The 25,220-nt window shown below is 45.2% G+C and overlaps 1 protein-coding gene and 1 long non-coding RNA gene across 2 annotated transcripts; one reads left to right on the forward strand and one right to left on the reverse strand.

Moving 5' to 3' along the window:
* Positions 1-1,914: 1,914 nt before the first annotated feature.
* Positions 1,915-25,119, forward strand: UGP2 (UDP-glucose pyrophosphorylase 2). Its single transcript, XM_048935277.1, has 10 exons — positions 1,915-2,104; positions 7,141-7,268; positions 7,806-7,913; positions 18,428-18,613; positions 20,261-20,394; positions 21,012-21,309; positions 22,354-22,551; positions 22,737-22,979; positions 23,410-23,514; positions 24,014-25,119. The coding sequence occupies exons 1-10, from the start codon at positions 2,089-2,091 to the stop codon at positions 24,119-24,121; spliced, it is 1,524 nt and encodes a 507-aa protein (XP_048791234.1). The 5' UTR covers positions 1,915-2,088; the 3' UTR covers positions 24,122-25,119.
* On the reverse strand, positions 10,340-18,418 carry LOC125688797 (uncharacterized). The gene is made up of 3 exons (XR_007374880.1): positions 15,778-18,418; positions 15,402-15,464; positions 10,340-14,480 (listed from the first exon to the last, which is right to left on the reverse strand). It is a non-coding gene; the product is annotated as an uncharacterized LOC125688797 (long non-coding RNA).
* Positions 25,120-25,220: the final 101 nt, after the last annotated feature.

A 25,220-nucleotide genomic window follows, 5' to 3' on the forward strand; every position in this document is an offset into this window, starting at 1 on the left:
TCACCAAAATCCTTCTGAGACCCTTCACCAAGCCCATGGGAGGATGACCTGGGTTAGAACCTCAGCCACCAAACAGATTGGTGGCTTGATCGTGTCAGTGCAGGAATGTCTGCCATGAGGCAACGCCAAGGTTTTCCCCCAACACCTTTGTGCCTCTGTAAGAACAGTATAGGACTACCTTGTAGCAGGCTCCGGGACCCTTTGGGGCTCAGTCAGCCACAGAGTGCAGGTGTCTCACACCATCGGGCCTCTTTCTGCTTGCTGGAAGATCCATCAAGGAACGGGAGCTCCAACAAACTTGGGATTTTTGTTTTGCTTTGCTTTACTGTGTATTTTCTCAGCTGCCTTTCAAAGCAGAACAAGTCCGTTTCCAGCCTCCCCCTAGAGCACTGCACTGCACTCATCGATGCAGATGTCTTCTTTGATGCTCAAACCGACTGCCAGACATGGTGGTAGGGCCACAGGATCCTGGGCAGCCATGTTAAGACCTGAAGAAAATGGCGCCGGGTGGCTCTTCACTGGAAGGGACCGTTATGTGTGGCTGACAAGACTGCGGTAAAGGGACAAGATGCATTTTGGACACGGTTGTATTGCCCCATGGGGGCCATGCTCAGCTTTGTGGACACACTGATGTGTAGGTGGGCACATAGAGGTGTAGGTGGGCACACGGTTGTATAGGAGGGCACATGGATGTAGATGGGCACTGCAGTGCCCATATCCCATGGCATGGGCGCAGTGGGGATGAAGGCTGGTTTGGGGAAATGGAGTCTGTTTCAAGCAAGCAGCAAAATGGGGAATACTCTGAACCCATGACAAGCAGCTTTCTTCTTTTCCTCTTTTCCACCTCCTATAGCCTGGCTTCGAGCCCTGAAAGGAGAAGCCGTGTGCCGAGAACGTTTATGACCAGATCCAACATTGCAAGCCAACACCTGATTTGCCCTTAATGACGGTGGTGGAAATGGGAGTGAGGGGGGGCAAATGGGAAAGATCAAGGAGGGGGTGACAGTCAGGATGGGGCTCATCTGTCACTCACTGTAGGTCACGGAGCCAAAAATAGGCACTGAATGATGCCAGAGCTTTTGTTGAGCCTGTGAGTAAAGCTACCCTGCATCCACGTGACCCAGGAACAGCACAGCGGGTTCCCAGCTCCTCGGAAAAACCAGGAGGTGCTGCTAACACTGGGCTGAGCGAGCAGACGTAGGGAGACACCAGGCTCTGCATGGTATTGAGTGACTGGTTGCAAATAGAAAGCAATAAAATACCGATATTAAGGCACAGATCTATGCAGGGATAGATATAAAGAGCGGGAGAGCCGCAGAGTTTGCTGAATTAAAACACTGCACGGCATTAAGGCAGCCACAAAGCCCTAGGGAGAGGAGAGGAGAGGAGAGAAGAGGAGAGGGAAAGGGAAAGAAAGGAAGGCACCGAGTTCTCTGCAGTTCGGGGTGCGCAGCGCTGAGCCTAAGGCAGCCGCACCACCGCTCCTCCTCAGCTCCCAACACCGGCCCCTCACACGAGCCGCCCCCAGTGAAGGTTTCCCGCCCCGAAGCGCCCCCCAGCGGCCACCCTACACCGCAGCGCGCGTGCGTGCGGGCCGCGCGCGCCCCCCCAGCCGCTCGCGCACGCGCCCCCGCTCAGGCCCCGCCCCCTTCCCCCGAAGCCCCGCCCCTCTCCGCGCCGGCACGCCGAGGTGGGTACGGCGGGGCCGCGGCCCGATCGCGCGGCCCCACAGAGGGGCGGGGCCGCCGCGGGGCCCGCGGGCCGCTCGCGTGACGGGAGGCGGCGGCGGGGGCATGGCGGGGCGGCGGGAGCGTCCCGGAGCGGGGAGGAGCCCGAGCGGGAGCCCCGCGGAGGCGGGAGGCCCAGCCCGGGGGAGGGTTAGGGGAAGGGGTGGCGAAAGCCGGCGATCTGCGGGCCCGCCTCTGCCCTCGATGAAATTTAAATCGCTCGGGGCTGCCGGCTCGCGGCGGGCTGCGTGGGGACGGGAGGCCGCCGGCGGAGGGGCCGGTGTTGGTGCCTTGCCCTTCGCAGCGGGCCGGGCGCGGTTCCCTCAGGTTTCAGCCGCACGGCGCTCGCCAGCGAGCAATCATGTCCTTCGCCAAAGGTAAGCGGGTGCCCCGCGCTGTGCACCGCTCCGCTCCCCGCGGCTCCTCCCGGGTCTGCCCCGCGGATGTGGCCGGAGTTTCGGCTTCCCGTATTGCGAAACGGTGATCGTTTCAGGAAGAAAAATCACGTCGGCGCTTCGAATGCTTTCCCTGCCCTCCTCTTTCCCGGTGTTCCTAACGGGGCGCGCGTGCTTTGCCGCGTTCTGCGCCTCCGGGCTTTCTCGGTGCAAACCCACGCGGGCCTACGGGATGTCGCGCTGCCTGTAGTGGGCATCCGTGGGTATTCTGCGAGGGGAGCTGGGAGGAAGCCGAGAGCTTGGCAGGCTCCGGGGGGCCGCTGCAGCTTTCCCATGGATGTGCAGCGCCGGGCAGAGCCGTGCTGTGTGAGCGCACCGACAGGTCGACGCGGGGCAGGAATAGCGCTGTGGCAGCGCTGAGATGAGATAACTCCCTTCAGACTGTGAACACGGGACAGAAATAGGATCGGAACCCAGCTTCTGAGGGGAATTGGCTTATCTTGGCCTCCTGATGAAGGTCCCCGTCTTGCAGCAAGCAGTGATGACCTGTGTGAAGAGATCGGGAATATTTCTGCTCAGATGGGGTTTCTCTGTTAGCTTTATCCCCAAAGGACAGAGAAGAATAAAAGGAGAATCTCCTGGGGGGTATTCCTCCATAGGGTCTCTCCCTTTCTTAGTCTACTGGAGGCATTCCCCTATAGGATCTCCCCTTTATTCGGAAAAAGAAAGCTGGAGACACTCCGCTATCTCTTTTGGGGATAAAGACAACTGAACAAGCCTATCAGAGCAGAAATTTTCCCAGCATCACCAAGAATTTGACGGCGCTGAAAGCTTTCTTTTAAAAAGTATACGGCCCTGAGCTTCTCTGCTGTTATCCTGAGAGACGTTGCTGGTGTCAGGTGGTATTTTTAGCATGAGCAGCTCCACTCAGAATTGCACTGCGTAACCTCTCAGCCCTCGGTGTGTGCAGCTGGCAAGGAGCGCCCTGGGCTACAAGCCTGTGGGCGAGCTCGTGCTGACGTGCTTCGCTAAGGGGAGAGAATCTGTGAGTTTCACTTCATGTATGCTTTGCTCTAATGTATGTTGACAGACGTGGCCTGTTGTAGTAGAAAGAAAAAAGTTTGTAAAGGTTGAGTGGGTGCTCTCAGTTCTCAAGTATCAAGTGAAGGGCTGTTTGTTAGTTTTGTGTGCTGCAGCGTCGGTATTTATGAGGCTTTTATCCCTGTCAGGGATAAAAATTGCCTTGAACTTTGGAGCAGAGCTGGTGGAAGTTAAGGCATTTGCTCTGTACCATCAGACCCGAGTTCACGAGCGGAGTGCTTAAAGTTCAGCTGCATGTTTTAACTTACGGATCAGCCTCCTGGATCTTTGTGAGAACGGGCTGGCTCCACGGAGATGTAAATAATTCTCTGCTGTAGCTCTTCCCGCACACTTGCTTGGATTGCAAAAGGAATTAAAACTTGTAACCGTCAGCCCAAAAAGATCCTCTTATTTCCCTAGGAGGACTTGTTGCTTGACTTGACCTGTACCTCTCTCCTGTGTGCCGTGTTCCAAGGCAGTGAAATCCTCCTCAGAGTGGGACAGAGGGCTCTCGGGGCAGCGAAACTAAGCTTTGTTCGTTCCTCTTTTTTAATATTCATAGATATAATCAAATAGGGATGGCAGAGAGGTAATATACTGCAGTTGAGGAAGTCTGTCTCTTACTTTGTTGCTGATCGTTCACAAAGACCCCCTTTACAGTAGCTTAATCTTTCTTCTTTTTCCCTGAATGTCAGTTATAAAGCCATGCATGATGGACTTGAAAATGCCCTGCCGTTTACATTGGTGTGAGGACAGTGGCAGGTTGGCTGTGAGATAAGGGCACAAAGCAAAGTAGAACCTAAGGGTGTGGGCAGCAGGGTTTGAATGAAATCCTACCAGTGGCTTAACTGAGGGAGTATTTCCTGCTGAAGGCATTAAAACTACGTGTGTGTGAAGAATACTGATCCTGTAAAAGTGAGCTTTGTCTGAAACCTGAGGCTGATGGCTGCAGAATGCTTGGAGGAGGCATTTATTTTCTAAAGTAGTTTGGAAGCCTGATAGCTCTTCCAGCACCCCAGCCTCCCATCTGACTTTACAGAGGCACAGTAACTGCTTTCCATTGCAGCTTCAGAAAATGTCACTTGCTGATAGGAAATGACTGCTTTTAGCAGTGCAGTTGCACTGGCCTTTCCGTGTCCTCCTTGCAATTACGGTGAAGGGGGAAATAAACCTTAACCTGGGCTGTTAAATTTAACAGCAGCTCACAATGGAGGACTGCAGCTGTCCTCCTGCAGTCGGTAGGCTGGAGTGCATAAACACCAGCTTTTTCCCCACGGTGCCCAGGGGACAGCAGCACAGGAGTTTGGAGCAGTGCTTACACAACCTTTACAGAGGGCCATCATTCCCCATTCCAGTCCAAATCCCAGTTTGCACCTGAAGATAAATGCTTAAAAACTTCTGGCTTGCAAACACGGGCAGCTGGCTCCTGACATGCTGGGTGAGACCAGGTAGTTGTGGAAATGTCCCCACAGAGCCAAGGCAGCTGTGGGCTGAGGTGAGGAGCGATCTTGTGGCAGGCTGACCCGCAGGAGCCTGGCTTTGCTGCTCTGCAAGGACCTTGGTGATCCAGCACACTCAGTAAGTCTTGGACCCCACGCAGAGAGCGAGGCCGTTATCATGTGTTTACTTCTGCTGTGCCTCATTTTGGTTTGTTTGTGGTATTACTCAGTCTCTAAATGCTTGTTATCTGGGAGAGACAAGTCTTTTGGCCACTGTGGACTAACTGGGTTCTCCTACGTATGTGGCAGCCTGGGGAAGAGGCTCGTGGCTCTGCCTTAAGCAAAACATGATCAGCAACGTGGATGCCGGTCCCTGTTGGATACTGCTGAGTTTCTGCTGGATGTGTTGCATCATAGCAGGAGCTTCATGTGTTCTACAGGCTGATGAGCTGCTGGAAGTGGACGCCCTTGTTCTGGCTGCAGCCGTATATTGCAGCACACAGCTGGGAGGGTTACAGACACCTGGAAATATCTTGTAGCTGTTGTTCTCCCAAAGCTTAAGTGGTGTTTCAATCTGTGTGGGCTCAAAGGCTGGTACAGATCTCCTTATCGTTCTGCAGGAGGAGGTGAGCCTTAAGGAAGAGCTCTCGTGTTTCTCCGTATTTCACCTGGGAAGGGACACCTACCAGGCTATGAGCTGCTCGTACTGCCAAACGAAGGGCATGGTTTAAAAAACAGACCTATTGTTAATTGTAATGTTCCTCTTGAGCTCACCTTCCCCCTTTATCGCAGCACAGAGAGCTCTGCAGCGCTTTGCCTCTTGTTTTGTTTTGTTTTCTGTTCCTTACCTGCAAAACGATGCGGTCAGGAAAATGGCTTCTGTGGCCTTTGGAATCACTCTCACTGAATCTGAGGCCATAGGGTACTTTGATAAAAAAATAAAAACAAAACAAAACTATAATCAGAACCATATTAAAATGAACTGCTCTTGACTTTCCGAGGCATCCAGCAGACTTTAACGCGTGTTCCAAACAAGAAAACTTGAAACATGGCTGCTGCTTCCAGCAGTGTTTCCTGTCACTGGTTCATTTGCAGAGTTTGCTCCTGTCCCTTTTTGCACTACTATTCACAGTGTTTCTAAATCCCCGCTATATTTGGCAAGGCAGCACCTTTCTGTGTTACAGAGAAGTGATTGCTCAAGGGATTTGGCCGAAATTAAATTAACTGAGGTCTTTAGAGAACGTACTGGGAATGTCTTTTGAGGAGCCACTCACTTCAAATGCTTTCTTCTGGAAAATAAAGCAGAGTTATCTTCCATTTCTTTCTGTGAGGTGCTTTGACAGCGTGGACTTCACCGTGTAGTCCATTTGTGTACTTATTCTTTTTACTTTTATGGAGCTTATCACTTTCAAAAGCAAAGCAAATGCTGAAGTGATAGACGGACTAATTCTCTGGGTTGCTTAGTAACTTGAAGTGCGCGCTGTAGTGTGAAAATACTCATATGATAAAGTAAGAGAATATTTACTGGAGCAAACTGAGAATTCTGTGAAAGTGCACTGTTTAAATAATTAAACCCCGGTTTTATTTGGTTGTGTGAACAGAAGGGTACCCTTGATCGCAATGTTCTGTGTAAAATACGTACTTTATTGAATGGCTTTTTCACTTTTTTTACTTGCTAAAGTATGCAGATGTGGTAGGACATGAATTCTTTAGCTGCACAGCAATAAAAAGAGTACTGTTATGGATTTCTGGATGTTTCTTGAGATGGATCATTGATCTTTGGGGATTTTCTTAGGGTTTTGAGAGGAAGGCTGTTGCTTATTGCTCCCAAGTTAAGGTCTGTTCTCCAAATTACTAGGAATGAAAGCTTTGGATTCCTGAAGTGCTAGTACAGTAATAAAACTGAGATTAGGTCATGTGAATTGATTATATATATGTGGGTACTCAAAAAGTAATGCTTCCTACTTCTTCCCCGTGAAACTACAACAGATGCAGAGAGCAGAATAACACTATTTGGTAGAGTAAGTTCTTGGCTACAAAACACCGTTTTTTGACATACAAATCATCTCATGCTGGCAGTGGAGAGTGAGCTGACTGAAGCACTCTTCATTTCCTGGTGTGGCAGTTGTTTGTGGCCATCCAGAACGTGTCTTTCACATTGCTGTTGCCACTGCTGAAACTCACCTCCCACCTCTCTGTGCTCACATCCGCTCTTTGGTCTCCCTAAATTCTCAGCAAGCATCGACAGATGTCAGTGGGTACAATTATTTCCTCATGGAGGAAATCAGTTCCACACCTTTGTTTCATAGGCACTCCCAGTTTGGATGCCATTCTGCCTCTGATGCTGTGGGACGAAATAACGAAATAGGAGGCATTATTCCGGAGCAGCCCCCATATATTTATAAAGGAAACATGAGAGCTGTCTGTAGTATAAGTAAGTTAGTTTTCTGTATCCGTTTACTCACTCCCTTGAACTCATGCATTTCATTTTCATTGAAGATTTCAGCAAAGCAATGTCCCAGGCCGGCCCGTCGCAGTTCCAGGAAGTCATTCGGCAAGAGCTGGCGTATTCAATGAAAGTAGAACTTGATAAAATACTCGCAACTGCGCCCTCAAATGAGTTAGAGGTAAGAAGTCTGTTAGGGGCAGGAGACAGAAGCAAATTTTGTACAGGGGGACAAATCACAGCACGATGCAGTCCTTGTTTATAGGATGTTCTCTAATGCCGTGAAGAGTAGCATGGCTGCAGTGTCTGTAGGAGACTTCAGTTCCATACAAAACACATGGCAGAGTTATTACCTACTGTTTAATCATCTTTAGTTATTAAAGGTTCTCTGTAATCCATTACAGATTATATACAGGAAGGGTAAAACTGTTATCCTAAAGATTGGGCCAGATTCTTCTGGTTGTAATTTTGACTGAAGACCTTTTAGCTGTCCAAAATGTGTTGGGCATTTTTTTTGTTTTTGTTGTTTTCTTATTTTGAGCTTTAGTGAAGAGGGTCTTCTGGCACCTTTTTACTTAAAATTTAGTGTGTCTGTACTTCGTATGTGGATAAAATTATTCTTGGGAGTGTGCTTTATATCAAGTTTGTAATAATGCTTCCATGATCTAAAAGGTAAGCAATAAATACCTTTGTTAACTAACGTATTTCTTTCTTGTAGCACACTAAAAAGGACCTGGAAGGATTTAAGAAGCTATTTCATAGATTCCTACAGGAGAAGGGACCATCTGTGGACTGGGGGAAGATTCAGAGACCACCAGAAGATTCTGTAAGTTGCAATTAAGTGACAGTCTGTGAGAACATAACGATGATAATTGCAGCTTGCAACAAATGCTGTAGTTGCCTGGAGAAGATAGAACTTCCCTGGTCCTGTAAGATCACGTAGGATGACACTTGGGGTCCTAGCTGAGACATAATAATTTACAGACATATGCTGTGTGTGTTCATGAACATCAGGTCCTGTTCAACATATGCATCAAGATCCAGTGTTATTTTCTTAACTGTTCCTGAACAGGGGAACTGAGTGGGACAGATGCCATCTTACCATTTGGTACCTTCTCTTGAGTGAATGGTAACTCTTGTTAAAGAGCTAGTAGGAAGGACCTTTGTTGTCACCCTTTTTTCCTGCCCGTGAGAGAAGGTGGCACGCCTCAGATGAGACTGTTTCCAGCAATCCGTTCTGCTAAATAATTTGAAAGGGACATATGGCAAGTGGGCTGGGTTATATAGCTCGTTTAGCAACTTCTGTAATCTAGAGCAGCTCAGTAGAAGTGAGGAATCTGAAACTAGCTGTTGACTGTAAGGTTTTCTGAGTGTCATTTTATAATGCCATCTATGTTGTTATAATGGATAACCTTCCACTTGAGATGCTGCTGAGAAAGCACTAATAATGTTTTTTGGCAGTGTTTAGTACTGAAATAAACACTTCCCATTAAGCCTAACCTCATTTTATTGATTCATCTGTGGCCCAAGGCTGTTCTTTTGGCTCTTGCGTAACGAACGGTGTAGTTGTGTTACAAATTCTTGCTGTTCCCAATGCAGCAATCTTGGCATGGTGTGAGACTCCTGTGTCCCTGCACACATTTGTGGTTTCCTTTTGCCTCTGTGGTGATTCAGTCAGGGCTCTGTTTGCAGCTGAAAGACAGGCTGTCCAGTTACTTCCAGAACAGATGCAGCACTGCTTTCTAAAGCATTGATGAATGATGCTGTTTTAGAGCAAGGATAGGGTTTTTTCCAAGGCTGAGTGTTTTCTTTTGACTTCGGAAACACGTGATGTCTGTCTCTTCCGCACTGTAAAACTGAATGAAATGTTGTTTTGGGGAAAAAAACTCCACCTTGAATAAAGAGGCCAAGGTAAGAAGCTGGAGTTCTAGGTGACATCTTACAAGGAAGGCTGCAGAAAAGGGCTTGCTTTTAGTCTAGAGCAGGCTGAGGCTTCAAGGAAGCAATCGCTCTTTTAAATATGTAAAAAGGTAGCTGCAATAACAAAGGGAATAAACTGTTCTCTGTGTCAAAATAAAGCCTGGGATTAAATGACAGCAGTTTGATGCTAATGAATGGACTGCTTTGTAGAGAGGGAGAGCTGTTGTCCATTTCTAAAGTTTTGTACACTTTCATTGAAAAAAATTCAAGTTCTATAAAGGACTGAAAATTACTGGGTTATTGGATATTGGGAGCAAATGTCAAGCAAGAGGGATGAAAAAACATTAAAACAAGTTTTTGGGGATTCCCAGGCAAGGCAAGCTGTTTAAAAAGGTCTAGTCTAAGGTCACAGAGGCCTGAAAGGATGACAGGATTAGAGGTGGTATCTCTCTTCTTCCTTATGGCCAGTTCTGGCTCATGCTCATTTCTATCACTCAGCTAGGAAGCAACTTTTGTCCAGTAATGTGAAAGTATATAGTAAAGACTCTTGCACCATCCTATTGCTTTGGCTCAGGTGAGATGCATGCCTGTTCTTGGCTGAAATTCTACTTCCTAGCATGAACTCCAAATTGCATAGCAAAAATGTCACAGAGGAAAGCTAGAGAAAAATACCCTCAAACAAGCTTCCTTCCCATGCTGCATGTGAATATGTACAGACATACACACATACATGTACATGTAAGCACCCAAAAATGCAACCAAGATTTTAACAGCTTAGAGTTCATGAATAGGTTCTGGCGTATTTAGGCTTTGTCTTCTAATTTTCTATTCTACATGAAGTATTTCTGAGACTCAGGTTGAGTAGGAAAACTGCTCCAGGATTCTGTCCAGTGCTGTGACTGTGCTATGCAGGAGAAGAAGTTCTGATCAGACTTCATGGGTCTTTCATTATCTTCATGGATAACGTTTTATCCACGGTTCTTGTTCTTTGAATGTCATTTTCTGTTCCTTTTTGAAATACCAATGGACAAGTAAAGATTCCTGACAGCAGATTGCAGTGTAAGAATAACTGTGTTTTAATATCCCATTTTTCTCCCCCCTGTTTTTAGTATGACAGCTAACAACAATGGGCAAGCAAGTTGTAGGCTTTAGATGATGAACCCATTTGTGTGGGTTTAACATGTCATGTTGATAAACTTCTTGTTTTTTTTCATTCCAGATGCTTTCCCTCTGTATGTCTAAAGGCTTACAGTGGTAGCTGACCCATTTCTGTAGTCTTCAGAGAAGAAAGCGTGCACTTAAAGTCCTGGTTAAGTAGGAGACAAAGTAAAGAACGTGAACACAGCAAGTGTAATTTAATCTTATTGATGTAGATTGCAGTGATCAGCTTGTTTGACTTGGAAGCAGTAGCAAAGCCCTGCTGGGGGCCTCTGAGGAAACTGCAGTGATTGAGTTAACCTCAGAATAGCAATGCAGACCCTCATCCTTGATGTGAAGTGAACATCTGAAGCAGTTTGAGTGTGAGCAAGTTGTGCCAGGGGAGGTTCAGGCTGGATGTTAGGAAACATTTGCTCCACTGAAAGAGTGGTGAGGCACAGAGTGCCCAGGGGGGTGGTGGGGTCACCATCCCTGGGGGTGTTCCAGAAACATTTAGAGGTTGTACTGAGGGACGTGGTTTAGCGGGGAAATACTGGTGGTAGGTGGGTGGTTGGACTGAATGATCTTGGAGGTCTTTTTTCCAACCTTGGTGAGCTGTGATCGTGAAGGAAAAGGAAAAAATGACATGCTTTTTATCAAAGCTAAAATGTCTTCCTAATCCTGAACTCTAAAAGCAGGTCTGAAGGGTTCATTTTTGCTCTTTCTAAAACTGCCCTTTGGTGCTGAGTAAATGTTACCTTGTTTTTCTGTGACTACAATATTGACTAAGATGGGTGTATTCTTTTCCTGTCTACCCACGGTGGTGGCCCGATGCTCATTTTGTCTCTGGCAAACTCTCCCAAATGTCCCTGCTGTAGGAGTACTTCTGAAACGTTAGTCACACTCCCAGTGTTGCCTCATGCGAACTGTTCCAAAAATCACTTCTGTGACACTGTCTGCAGAACTGAATGGAGCTAGATATCATCTCAGAGGAATCCCAAACCTCAGTTTCAAGGTTCGTTGGAAATGACTAACACTGTAATCACGCATCTGTAAGTCCTGTCATTCCTGCCCAGTTTTACTCCTGAAGTATTTTCTCATCGGCCCTCTCTTGTCAAGTCCACTGTTCCAAGCTCTGAGTGCAGGAACTGATTTTTGTTATTCTGGAGCAGTTTCTACTCCTGTATATGCTTGTAGGTAATGAGGCAGCTCTTTTGCATTTTAGAGCCTCTGCACACCTGCAACTGCTCAGTAATAGCACCAATACCTAGCAGTCCACGTGCTGGAAGGATCCTGCTTGAATTTGAATTCCTAACATTTCTTGTTCTCTGAATTAAAGACCCTTCAAGGTCCAGGGCTTCATTTCCAAGTTGTCGTTTCCAACATTTGTGCCAAAAGAAACTGAAATATTTAGGCTGAGTTACAGATCTTGTGTTGGAGCTACAGCAAATGAACTCAGTCCTTGACAAAGAGGGTTGGGGTAGAATCGTTGATTTCACTGGCATCAGATTTTTGCTCTGGGCTTTCTGCATAAGCTCATTTCTAGTGCAATAGTGAAGACCAAAAAGGGGTGGTTGGCACTCCAGCGAATGATTTTGAGGCAAACTGAGCAGCAGTCTCTATTTTTGGAGAGCTGTGCTGTGCATGATGCAAGAAGAACATAGTGAGACTTTAAAGGCAAAACTATTTTTTTTCCCCTCTGTTTTTCAGCCAACACCTGAACACTGGGTGTGACTTGTGTCCTACTCAGCTACATGTTTGAAATTCACTGGCAGCCTGGTAGGGGTGGTGTTGATTTTGGAGTGGGTAGGAGGTGTAACAACAGTGTGTGCTCAGTTCTGGATATCTGCTGTCAGTTCCTGCGTTTATGACCCCTTGTCTGTATCAGCTGCCCCTGCCTTTCTGACAAATCCATGATTAAAACCTTTGGGATCTTTTACCTTCTGTAGTTTGTTCAGACACATCCTACACTGCTGAAATGCTGTCTCCATATCCTGCCTCTCTCATTTGTTCTACACGCTCCCTTTTGAAAGTACAGCAGAATAAATGGACTGTGGATAGAATAAACTGACTCTGAACAGATGGCATTTCTGAACGGATGTGCATTTGAAGTAAGAGAGGAATATTGTACTGGATGATAGGCAAACAGAACTGAAGCTTTTCAACATTCTGCAAAACTGCTGCTATGAAAGATCCTTGCATAGCATGCAGAAGATTGCTAAGGGATTCTCTTGTACGTAGTTTTGTTGTAGCTGAAAGAAAAGGGAAAAGGAAACAAAAGGGGTGTGGGAGATGCAAAGGATTTTGTGTAGAAATCATTTTGCCTCAAGTTTGTTGTGCATTCCTCTGTGTTATTCTTACCTAGCATGGTTGATGAAAATGGTGATGTTTCCTGTTGGATCTAGAATACTGCACATTATTTGTATCCCTTCTTTCCCTGTCCTCTCCCAGCCTCCGGTTAGCAATGAATTTCTTGTGAAAAGGTTCAGTTCTTTTGAAGGTTCCTTTGAATTATTCTGTCCTTTTGATCTGCATTGAGGAGATGACCAGAACCGACATGCAAATTCATTGCCATGCTCATCTCCAAGCTGTGGTTTTGCTCCAGGCTTTACCAGCCTTTGTGGCCTTCCAGTTCTCTCCCTCCCACCTGCTGAATGGCCTCAGAGTACATTCATGGCACTCAGTGTGTGTGGGTGCATAATGTTAGCAAGCGAGCATCCTGCTCTGAACCAGCTGAGGCATCTGTGGGAGCAGCTGAAGTCTTCTCATTTGCAACACTGTGCTGTCAGGCAGCACTGAACTCATCTTGCAGAAAATGCAGTGGATGCTGTTTTAAAAGGTCACTTTCTGATGGACACAACCAGGGCTGCTGCTGTAGCTTTGGTTCGGATTATTGTAGTTGTGCTCATGTGCTCTGTTGCAAGAAGAGAGACACCTGGAGATACTAAGGTGTTACTGAAGCAAGATCAGCCTATTGTGTGCCTTTAGGCTGCAGAACTGCTTGCTGATAACCAATTGCTGGAGCTGTTCTTGCTGCGGTCTTCGTGCAGTTTTGCTTGGCTCAGTTACCCCAGGAGCATGCAGGGCATGCCGTGCAAGATCTCTAGGTTTGCTGATGGCAGGGTCCACAAACCTGTAGCATCTAGTGATTGTCAGGTCAGCTGTAGCTGATTGGCAATCCCTTGAGGTACGATTACGTGAGTGAGAGCATCATTACTTCTGTCAGGAGTGTTGCCATCCAAGCTTCCTGTTCAGTCGACTTGATAATCCAGCCTTTCTGCCCCAGTAGGAAAGGTATGGCATATATAATGTTTTCTCACTTCCTCATACCCTAAGTAGCTGACTTTTCTACTCCTCATTTAGTCACCTCTTAATATTTTCAAGAGACTCTTTGTTTCAGAGCACATAACACATGGATACGATAAGTCCTGTATGTTCTGTTTGTCTTTTTTTAAATGCCGGTCTCCTGATTCTGTGCATCTCACTTTCTGGAAGAAATGAGCCTCTCAGCTGAGTTATAAATAAAACAACTCTGTAGACTTGAAAGCTTTCTCTGTCTTAATTTAACTGAATAACTCTATTGCTGGTCATAAGTTTCCTGCTGAAGGGTTGTAGTGTTCCTCTGTAAAATAAAGTGACTGTGCAGGCAGTCTGAAATGGTCCTGTTTCAGTCTGGAAGATGTGGGTATTTAGGAAGCAGCTTTGACGTGGTGTTTGTCCAGGTTGCCACAGCTGCCTTGACTTGTAACCTTCTCATCCTGGTGTTCTTTGGGCAGTCGTGGTTTATGCAGGTGGCAGAATGACGACAGAGGCCAGGATAGATGCAAGTGGTGAGAATCAGTGCTTAGTAACCCTTGGAGTGCAGGGATACAGCTCAGGGCTATGGAGAACAAATGCCCCTTGCAGAGGAGGAAGAAGAATCTTTGAGAATGCCTGGAGAGATGCAGACTCCTGCTACAGATGGGTAGGTCCAGTTTCTCACTTTGCAGCTCGCCTCCTGTAGTAAGCTGCTGTGGTCAGTCTGCCTTCTGTTGTCCTCCTTCACTCTGGATGTGTTGGAAGAGAAGCAGTACAAGCTGTGTGAAAGCAGTGCAGCCTGCTTCATCCTTTCTTTCAGCAAGCAGGAGTCATTGGACTTCACATCTCGTGCATCTTAGAGGCAGAGAACACGCTACTCCAAAATCAGGCAATTTCGTAGTTCAGGACATTTTCCCTGTGTAATATTGCAATGTCACGCAAGTGCAGATGTTGTTCATTTACCAGAAGTACAAAGTTCAGGTAGACTGTTCTTTCAGATAGTCTCTGGTTGTTTTTTTTTTAGGCTTTGAGCAAGTCTCTGAATAAAAAAGAAAAACAAAAAGAGCATAATTCTTTTCAGCACACTTACCTGCTGGATTTGTTTATCAAACATACTTTAAGCAAGGAAAGGGCAAGATAGTGGATCTGTGCTGAGGGAGCACTGAGGCCATGTTTGCCTCTGGAGTTTGCAGTTTCCTTTCCAAGGAAAGATTGCTTCCTACACAGCCAGATCAACAGACCTCACAGACTTGACAGGCACAAACCCCAATTTAAAAAGAAGTCTCCCTGATCCCCAGGGCATGGTATTGTGGTGTGGGACAGGCTTGGGGCTGTGATCCCCCACCTCCTCACCACAGCCCTCCTGGAACCCCTGCTGGGGAAGCCAAGTGCTGGGGCTGCCTGTCATGGGGCTTTTAGGCCAGGGCACGCAGTTGCAGCTGAATTGCTCTGGAGCCACATTTGGCTGCTCCCAATTTTGCTTATCCTGGGTTATCCATCTTTTAAGCCTTTGCTGAAGTAGGACTGTGGAGATGCTTCCAAAATCCTGCTGTGAAATTTAAAATGCGAAGAGGAATGTTTTGATAAGACTTAGTGGTCTTACATTGGTGTACTGGCATTTGATTTCTTGTTATTTCAGGTCTTTCGCCCCCATGCCCTAGGACTCCATTCATTTCAAGCTGTCACCTTATCTTCCACCTTCCTCCCTCTTATCAGTCTCAGCTGTCTTTTTCCTTACTTATTTCTACCTTCTGCCTTCTCTGGATGATGCAACTGAGCATAATTTATAACCTGGAGGCAGAAGGTTGTGCCAGGGTTCAGGTTGCAAATAGGCTGCAGCTAGCTAGAGGTCAGAACCAGCAAATAGATGTAGGGGAGGGCATGGGCAGCACAGTTGGCTGAGGAGAGGAAAGCAAGGCAAGCAGGGATGAGTGTTTCTCTTCTACTGACAGTGTCTTACCTTGCCTGTGACTCGTGGAGCAATACAGGGTACAATCCTGTTAGCAGCAGGCACTGCGACTGGCTGGGAAGATGTGTTTGTGATTAGAACAGTTGCTTAATTTCTTCAAGTTGCCAGATAGGTTTTTTTTTTCTTTTTAGCCTAAAATGAATTCAGTCACACCCTCACATGAGGAAGCTGGAAAGTCTTACTCTATTGCTTCCTTAGAGGAGCAGTCAGACTAAGGTGCCTATCAGTAGATGATGCACAATAGAATCTTGCATAAATTATTGGTAAATGTATAATCAATGAATGTACAGATGTTATAGTTATGAGATATACCAGAGAGCTTCGCTACACAGTTATTACATCACAACAGAATAGATAGGATGCTTACCTGATCCTGGGCTCACTATGAGACTCTGAAGGAGGGATCTCCAGCAGAGATCCTTCCTACCTGGCAGCCAGCTCTTAAATGGGTCTAGGAGAGGTGCAGCCAGGCTCCACCCCTTCCAGCAGCACAGCTGAATTGCCTTCACCTGTGCTCCCATGGCTGACTCAGTGCTTGCCTCAGGTGGTCAATCAGAGGTTCAGGCCGTGATTCAGCAGTTCCCATACATCAACAAATCCTGTAGTTCTCACTTGAAGCCATGCATTCAAAACTGTCAGGCTTTTTAAGCAAGGGATCTTGGAGAGCTGTTTTAGACAAGATAGTTAATAAGGAAGGAGCCTGTTGTCTGTTCTTCGTTTGAGGTAGCAGCAATCAGAGCAGTCGTTTTGATTTAGTACACTTTCTGGTGGGTTGCTTTAGACGTGCGTTGTTGTTTAGGTATTGTGTGATTTCAGTCTCATGATACGGAGTCAAAACTGAGAAACTGGCTGTCAAACTGCTGGGACACCCTGAAAGCACTGCTTGAAAACCACCCCTTGTAGACAAGTGAATCAAATTGTGGCAACAAAGGTAGATTTGTAGGGATCAAACTTGTGGCTGTCCTAAGGTCAGCGCTGAACTTAATGATTTGGCTGACAAATTTCCCCTCATCTTTTATTGATGCACATAAATCTTACTGACAGATCTATCTGAAATTGCATTTTTTCTACTGCTATCATCTGCAGATTGAATGGAAACTGACATGCCATCATCACCTGCTTTGTTTCATCAGTTAACTCCTTTCTCCAGGGAACTTGGATGCTAGCACATGGCTGCAGCAGTAATAGTGTTGCTGCTTGCTGCCTGAGCCACCATAACACTTTGTTTCCCTTCTGGCTAGTTTGCTGAAAGGGTGAAATAAAAACTGTGTAACCACCACGTCTGCTACTGTGACATACTGGAAAGTGGAGGCTTCAGTGCATGATTTCCCTTTTCATAATTAACTCTTGCAAGCAAAATCACCTCACCTTGAGTGCAGTGGTAATTTGAAAACACAGGATAGTTTGTGCCTTACTCATTAGGTTCCTCACCTTACTCGTAAGGTGCTGTCTCAAGGATTTTGAGCATAGGGAACCTCTGTTGCTTTGAAAAACAGGGAAGTACAGTGAGTCCAAACTTACCGGTAGGTAGCAATGCAGGAGCTTGGTAAAGAGCATGTGGATTGAAACATTTCTATCGTTAATGGGGTTTTCAAGTCCAGTTAATTGCTTGGGGTTTTTTGGAGTATGTATCTTAAGCACTGGGAACCATTTCTAGGTGGAACGAATCGAAGCAGCTGCATCATGATCTTCCTGGGCCAGTTTCCACTGAGTAATGGCAGTTTCCTCAGTTATTATGCTGCAGCTTGTGGAGTGATCTTCAAAAATGCACCATACGCTGTGCAGATACTGCGTAAGGTTCCTTAATGTGAGGGATGTGCTCTAATCTGCCACCTGTGCCCTGCTGGAGCTGCACTTCTCCTCCCTGTTCCTCACATCTGAGTAAGAAACGTGATTCTTGCTCCAGCACAACATGAATTTCCATTGGAACCCCAGCCTGATGTGCCCCAAGCTAACAGACTTCTGAAAACTGCTAAGCACATGTTTGTCTTTGGTAATCAGCTGTGGATTTTACACATCCCTTATCAGCACAGAAATAATTTGTTGTTGCTAGAATACATACAGCACTGAGGCACAGGGACTTTTCTGCTAAAGAAAATCTCTAGAAGGGCAGGTTAAAAAATAATTGTATTGACTTTGCTCTAACAGTGTTGGCGTGGTTCTTATCACTGCATTATTAGCTGTGTTTCCTTGACTTAGGTGGTTTGGATTACAGAGAAGCAGTGCTTAATGAAAAGCATGCTGGCTTTCATTACAAGCCTGATTTTGCTCTCCATCTGTCACCCCAAAAGCAGCCTATACTCTATTTATACTGCTTTTAAACTTGCAGGATATAGCTATCAGCAAGGTAGAAGGCTTTCTGTGAGTTTTGATGTGAGCTGGTAAACACATCCTGAAAATATCAGGATGAGAACTAGGAGCTTCCTGTCTTCCATTTGGAGAGATGAATGGTTATATCAGGGTAGTAACTGGAGTAACAGGTGGCTTAGACTGAGTCAAAGAACCAGTCTTTTTGCCAAGAATGTTGCCTCTGAAAACCTTACTGCAATGTATCAAAAAAACTGGTGTGACTTTATGCTGCTTGAGGATGGAAAGTTGGGACGGGCGTGCAAAGCCTGTGCTCTTAAACTGATCCTGGCTGAAGGGGGATATCTTAATGAGGAAGGGTTAGATGGGTCACAAAGAGAAGGGGGTTGTGGTAACCAGTGTAACTGGCATGACTTCCTCTGTGCCCCCTTCTCACCGCTGTGTCAGTTCCTCCTGTGTGAAAGAAGAGACTGAGACATCTCTTCTGGATGAAGCTGCTGGTGGCTGGTCTCACAAAGCTGCAGAGCTGCTCCAGAGAATAGGTTATCTTATTGAAACAAAGCAGGTTGTTGTAGACTCATTTTGCAAGTGTTCTACCATCATATAAGAGAATGAGGGTATTCTTAGCAAATTTTAAGATTTGAAGTTTCTAGGAAAGAGCAATTTCACTACAAATATCTGACTTGAAATAAACAAATTACTTTCTACAGATCCAGCCCTATGAGAAGATAAAGGCCAGAGGACTGCCCGATAACATTGCTTCTGTCCTGAACAAGCTGGTAGTGGTGAAACTCAATGGCGGCTTGGGCACAAGCATGGGTTGTAAAGGCCCCAAAAGTCTTATTGGGGTACGGAATGAGAACACCTTCTTGGATCTGACGGTTCAGCAGATTGAGGTAATTTGTAATATGCTTTGAGTGCTGGTGTGGATGCTTGAGGGGATCTGTGTGCTCGAGACCTACTCTGAAACCCACTTAGAGCTGAAATTCCTGCCAATACAGAAACCCTTCCTGTGACAAATGTGGTTTCAATTGAATACAAGACCCAATAAGTGGTCATGCTTTCCCTTTTTGAGGTAAGAGGGAGTTGGAATCCAGTTCTTGTTTTGCGTGCTGGCTTTTGGAGCTGTACTTTGGAATAAAGCATTCCCTTTCTACATGAGGTGAAGCAAGATGCGCTGAAGCATCTGAGCCATAGGAGAGATCACAGTAGAGACTTACCAAAAGAGAGAAGGAAAGGGAGCTTGGTCACCACGCTAGTGGTAAAGCAGAGAACTGCTTTGGAAGGAACAGGCAGTAGTGATGTGCAGCACACGTGGACAAAAAGGACGGAGCAATTGGGGATTTACATCTGTCCTCTCTGCACGTTACTGGAAGTGTAACACAGCTGTGTGCACCAACCCTGAACAGTGGTGGTTGTGTCCTGTAACACAAGGCATCAGGTTGTGGAGCTGACTTCTGACCCTTCCAGATGCAGGTCTGGGGGTGGCTTTTCTCATGTCCCTTGGAACAAAGCTCTCCAGAGCAGCTCAGAGTTCCTTGTCAGATGGAAACACTCGTGATGGAAGTGCTGGCTAGGATTTTCCTCTGAGGAAACAAGATAAAAGAACAGCTGCTAGTGTTGAGAGAGGGCACTTCACTTATGATTTTAATGCTGACTATTCCTCTCGCAGTGGATACTTAGGATGGTCACTGGAGTAGGAGATGGGTTGTGCCTGCTCCTTGCTTTCTAGATCTCCAGCCATTGGTGCCTCTGCATGGTTTTTGTTTGGAGTGGCTCCCCCATGTACGTGAGCTACTCCAATAGAAAACTTACATTTTTATCCAACTAATGCAGCTTTACTCTTCCCTTCTCGTGGGTGCTTTCTCGAAAGGATCGTTGTGGTACAGCCTCTACCAGAGGTGGACGATCCCAAACATTTCCCAGCAGATGAAGGTGATCTAATGTACCAAGTTTTCAACCCACTGTAGATTTTGTGGGTTTTTTGCACTCTCTTTTGGTGAAACACTGTCTTGTTTTCCAATGTGTTTCCTTTTGCTGTGCTGTCCACATGGGTGTATTTCAGTTCTGTTTTCCAGATGTCCAAATAATTAAACACTAACATTTTATCCATTATGTACTCCTGATACTCTTTCATCTCATGGCTTACCAAAAAGGCTCAAAACTGCTTATTGTGCAGAATAGTTTTTGCAACCTCACAGACTTTAATGATTTGGGGGAAAGCGAGCCTTTCGTAACCAACAATTGGCTGAAATTTGAAATGATCGTTTTGCAATGCTTTTGAAATCTTGAATCTTCATGCAGATTTAGAAACAAAGATCAATTGTACGCTAATTAACATGGTCATTACCTTAGATACTTCACAAGGTTTTGTTTTCCTTCACTTGATTTATTAATACATTCAATTAGCGTAAGAGTACTCCTTTTATCTAATAGTTAGATGAGGCAGACTGGGATTAATAAACCTGTTTCCTTTTTCCACAAATCCTTAGGAGTTAAACTTAAACATTCATGCTGAATTTACCATTTCTTTCTCATCTCAGCACTTAAACAAAACCTACAACACCGACGTTCCTCTTGTTCTTATGAACTCCTTCAACACGGATGAAGACACAAAGAAAATCTTGCAGAAATACAGTCACACCCGAGTGAAAATATATACCTTTAATCAAAGCAGGTATAAACAACTTTTCTACTTGAGTGAAAGGGAACATACCTTGCATTTCCTTATATTCCAAATGGCTTTTAGTTTAGTAACAGGGACTTCTACACCCATATTCAATCTCATTTTCTTGAAAGACTGAAATGTCAGTGTTAAGTAGAGCCAAAGGCAATGTGTTGGAAGTAGAGAGGGATTGAGGATGGGGCACAGTCTCAAGAACTGTGTGTAACGGAGTACTGGATGTTGGCCACTTGATTCCCGAATTTGCTTTTAGGATACCAGGGCTCTGGTATCCTCTCAGGGAGATGGAACAAACTCCAAAGTGTTTGATGTGGCTGATGATGTTGGAGGTGTATTTGGCGTGCTGTAAAGCTGCATATCAGAGAAAAACTGCTTGGTCTGAGGACTGCAGTTTTAAATCCTTGACTGAGAGATTGCATTCTGCATTTCCTAGCTATAGCTCAGGATTTGGATGACTCTTCCAATTCAGAGTACTTATGCTAACCTTGAAAGCCTGGAGTCAAAAGGGTATGAAAGAAGCCCATGCAGTTGAACGTTAACTACTGTGGTTTTGTTTTATTTGGTGCTGTTCTGGCATTGGTGAGAACTTAAAGAAAATGTTGTCTTCCCAGGTATCCTAGAATTAACAAGGAAACTCTGCTGCCAATAGCCAAGGATGTATCTTACTCAGGAGAGAATACGGAGTGCTGGTATCCCCCAGGCCATGGAGACATCTATGGCAGCTTCTATAACTCCGGTCTGCTGGATAACCTTATTGCAGAGGGGAAGGAATATATTTTTGTATCCAATATAGATAACTTGGGTGCTACAGTGGACCTTTATATTCTGAATCATCTTATGAACCCACCCAATGGAAAACGCTGTGAATTTGTCATGGAAGTCACCAACAAAACCAGGGCAGATGTGAAGGTAAATGCAAATAGTTGTGTAGCACGTCTGAATGCCTTCACGTTGCTGCAAATGTAAGCCTCTTGTCTCTTCCCTAGGTGTGAATTCAGACACGCATTAAATCTTCTTATAGCTATTTCAGGCACCTTTTAACACGTCGGCTGTGGTCTAATTTGAGTGGCACACAATCAGCAAGTTTGTAAAGTTTTAATTAAAGGAACAAATTGGATCGAGGTTCTGGGCACCAGCAGACAGGGACAGCTTGAACTTGGCTGGTTACTGAAGATGATTTCCACATGATATGGGTCATGACCTCTGTACCTTCTCCAAACTGTCACTTACACATGGCAGCAGTTTGGGGATGGTAAAAACTGACTGAAAACTCTGAGCTCTTTATGCAGCTGTAAGTGCATGCATTATGCAGCTCAGCTTGTCGTGGCTGCAAAGCCGCTCCTGCCCCAGCCACGTGACTTTGCACAAAGTGCAGGTTTGACACCTTGTCCGATGTTTAGGCTGTGTGTCAGGTATTGCTAGCAGACAGTAATTTGTCACAACAAATCTGCCGTAACAGAACTTTGTATCTGTTCTCTTAAATAGGATAAGGGGAACAGGACTTTCTCCCTGTTTGTTAGATATCAAAAGTCCTCTAAAACCACAGAAATGCTATATAAAAATACAGAGCTTCATCCATGGAGAGTCCAGGTTGCTGAAGTACCACTTGTCTCTTCAATAAAATCCAAGAGAGCACAACTAATAGACCTATTTAAATTTTGCTCCATAATGTAGCAAACTGGTGCCAAAGGTGGTTTTTGACAAAAACAGCATTTGCAAAAGATTGCCAACAACTTTAATTAACAGAAATAACTGTTCTGGTGATCTGAAATGTGATCATTGGACAGCTGTAATTTAAACTTGCTCTATAATTAGTAACCCAGTGAACACAAGTTTTCACTGAGGCTCAACTTTAAATGGCACCAAAGCAGTGCGTGTGCTTAGGGTGGGGGGGTGGTTTCTCTGCTGACATCTCATGAACAGGACCTAAAGCTGCTTCTTTAACCCCTGCAGGGTGGGACACTCACGCAATATGAAAACAAGCTGAGACTGGTGGAGATAGCTCAGGTCCCAAAAGCACACGTTGATGAATTCAAGTCTGTCTCCAAATTCAAAATATTCAATACGAACAATCTGTGGATTGCCCTGTCTGCAATTAAAAGGCTGCAAGAGAAAAATGCTATTGACATGGAGATCATCGTTAACCCAAAGGTAAGCAGCTGGGAAGAGTTTGGAGCAAACGGACTCTAAAGAAGTACTTCTTCCTGTGTAACTAAGCAAGGGCTGCTGCCTTCAAAAAGGAGCCAGTCTGCTGCTAAATGCAGAACTGTGAATTAAGCTGTGTTAGCACCATGCACCTTCACCTGCTGCTTGTTTACATGAGCTTTCTCTTCCAGACTCTGGATGGAGGCTTGAACGTTATCCAGTTGGAGACTGCAGTTGGTGCTGCTATTAAGAGTTTTGAGAACTCTCTGGGAATAAATGTACCTCGTAGTCGTTTTCTGCCTGTTAAGACCACATCTGATCTCCTGCTTGTGATGTCTAATCTGTATAGTCTTAATGCTGGATCTCTAACAATGAGCGAGAAGCGTGAATTTCCAACCGTTCCTCTTGTCAAACTGGGAAGTTCTTTCACAAAGGTAAACTCCTATACTTATGCTGAGTTGTTTTTTCTTTTCTCCCTTCGTATAAAAGTAGACCATAGCAACAAATATATTAAAAATGAGGGGATCCCCCACCTCTGAGCAGCCTGTACCAGGGCCTCACCGCCCTTATTGTAAAAAACTTCTTCCTTATATCCAATCTAAATCCTCTCCTCTTTTAGTTTGAAACCATGTCTCCTTGTCCTGTCACAACAGACCCTGCTGAGGAGTCTGTCCCCTTCCTTCTTACAGCCCCCCTTTAGATACTGCAAGGCTGCTCTCAGGTCTCTGTGCAGCCTTCTCTTCTCCAGGCTGTCAGATGGAGATTCCAGAAAGACACTTGAAATGAATTTTCAGGCAGCTCCCATGCACGTCTTAGTCCACAAATGGGTTTAAAACAGGCAGCATTCTTTCCTTTCCCCCAAAGGTTCAGGATTACCTGCGGAGGTTTGAAAGTATTCCAGATATGCTGGAACTGGATCATCTCACAGTTTCAGGCGATGTTACATTTGGGAAGAATGTTTCATTAAAGGCAAGTACCTTTACCTTACCTTGCAGGTTGGCTTTACAGCTGTGTGTCCGTGCTCCTCAGTTTGGGATTCTTGCTTTCTTGGAGCTAACCAGTTTAGCTTCTTTCTCAATGCTTCTTCAGGATCTGTGGCACTTTGTTTGTCTTGTAGCTGTGATGGTAAGCTGTGTTACCAGCTAACATGGGAACATTTTTTCACCAAAAAGCAAGCAGGCACGATCAAAGCACATACAGCAAGCATTAATATTCAAATAAGTTATCACCTCTGTTTGCAATCTGATGGTATGTAATATGCTGGCATAATTACAATGCTGCCAATATTGCTTGCTTTAAACCTCTGTGCAAAAAACGTCTTTGCAGAAACAGCTGAAATACATGCAGGATCTGCCTGCTGCACAGCTGAAACTTAAGCTGGTCCTCCAGACAGCACTAAATGTTGACTTGGAATGAGCTAATCTATAGCAGTGTTTCTGAACACTTGCTTTCCTCTCCGTGAATGCAGGGAACAGTTATCATCATTGCAAATCATGGCGACAGAATTGACATCCCAGCTGGAGCCGTGCTAGAGAACAAAATTGTATCAGGCAATCTTCGCATCTTGGACCACTGAGCCAATGGAACGGCGCGGCCGGTTCTGCAGACTGCTGTGCTAACCAGTCATCGTGGAAGAACCTTTTAAGCATTAGAAATAAGTACACAGAGGGCCTACACTTTGTCATCTTCACAGTACCCTGCAGTATTAATTTTAAGTTAATTTCTCTTGTCTTTTTAAGCAGATACGTAGCGCAATGGATGTGCGTAAGTGATGTTTCAGACCTTAAAGAGATTCTGTAACTCAGTTAATATAACCTTGAAGTGCAATACTGTTTGTCTTGAGGTAAGATGGACAGGTCTACTTTGATAAGTTCAGAGGCTTGCCTCTAACACGTAGTTGTTTTGAATTGCTTGTAACTGCAGAAATAAGCTGTGAAGCAATACATGTGGGACATGGTTAGCTACTCATGCAGCTTTTCTTTTAATGAAGTGTAAACAGCAGGCACAGTTGAACAACCAAAAGTTTCAGTACTGCTAAATGTGCTGTGAAAAACCCTGTAGTTCATGTGCTCACAGATATCCCAACCTATAATCCTAACCCCTCACAAATGATCAGTGGGATTGTACCGCAGTCATTCTGTGTGTCACCATACAAAGGCAAGGCCGTCAGTACCTCCCTTCTGTATCATGAGAGTGGGCATCGCCGATGTTCCAAACTCACCCAAAGAAGCTGATACTTGAGAAAAATGCCTCATCATCCACCCGTGGTGTTTGCTTTTCACATCCCATTTAAGACTGGATCTCCCATTAATATCTTGATCCTTGACCTGCCCTCTTTTCGATGAATTGATACAGTCACCATGATGTAATTCACGTTCATGTTGTCACAGCCACTTACTTCTGTTCATTATCTTCTCTTGACTCATTTCTAAATTTTTACAGAAATTGAAATCCCTCTCCTGATCACTGTTGATTTCTTAATGTTTCTCTTGTATTGACATGCAGACAATTTATTTTATAAGCTTATTAATAACACTGGTATGTATCATTAAAGAAGTTGATCTTTAAAAACAACCGTGATTTTATAGCTTTATTTTGACTGACAATTAATGACATCTGTTATGCTAACAGATAAGCATGCCTGTCTGAAGAAACCATAGGCACACACACACTGT

The sequence above is a fragment of the Lagopus muta genome, chromosome 2 (assembly GCF_023343835.1).
Source record: "Lagopus muta isolate bLagMut1 chromosome 2, bLagMut1 primary, whole genome shotgun sequence".
Classification (NCBI taxonomy): domain Eukaryota; kingdom Metazoa; phylum Chordata; class Aves; order Galliformes; family Phasianidae; genus Lagopus; species Lagopus muta.

Excerpts from the sequence above, each read along its gene's own strand:
- UGP2 (XM_048935277.1), top strand. Across the intron at positions 7,269-7,805 it reads CGCCCTCAAATGAGTTAGAG|CACACTAAAAAGGACCTGGA; the intron begins GTAAGAAGTCTG and ends TCTTTCTTGTAG. Across the intron at positions 20,395-21,011 it reads TATACCTTTAATCAAAGCAG|GTATCCTAGAATTAACAAGG; the intron begins GTATAAACAACT and ends TTGTCTTCCCAG.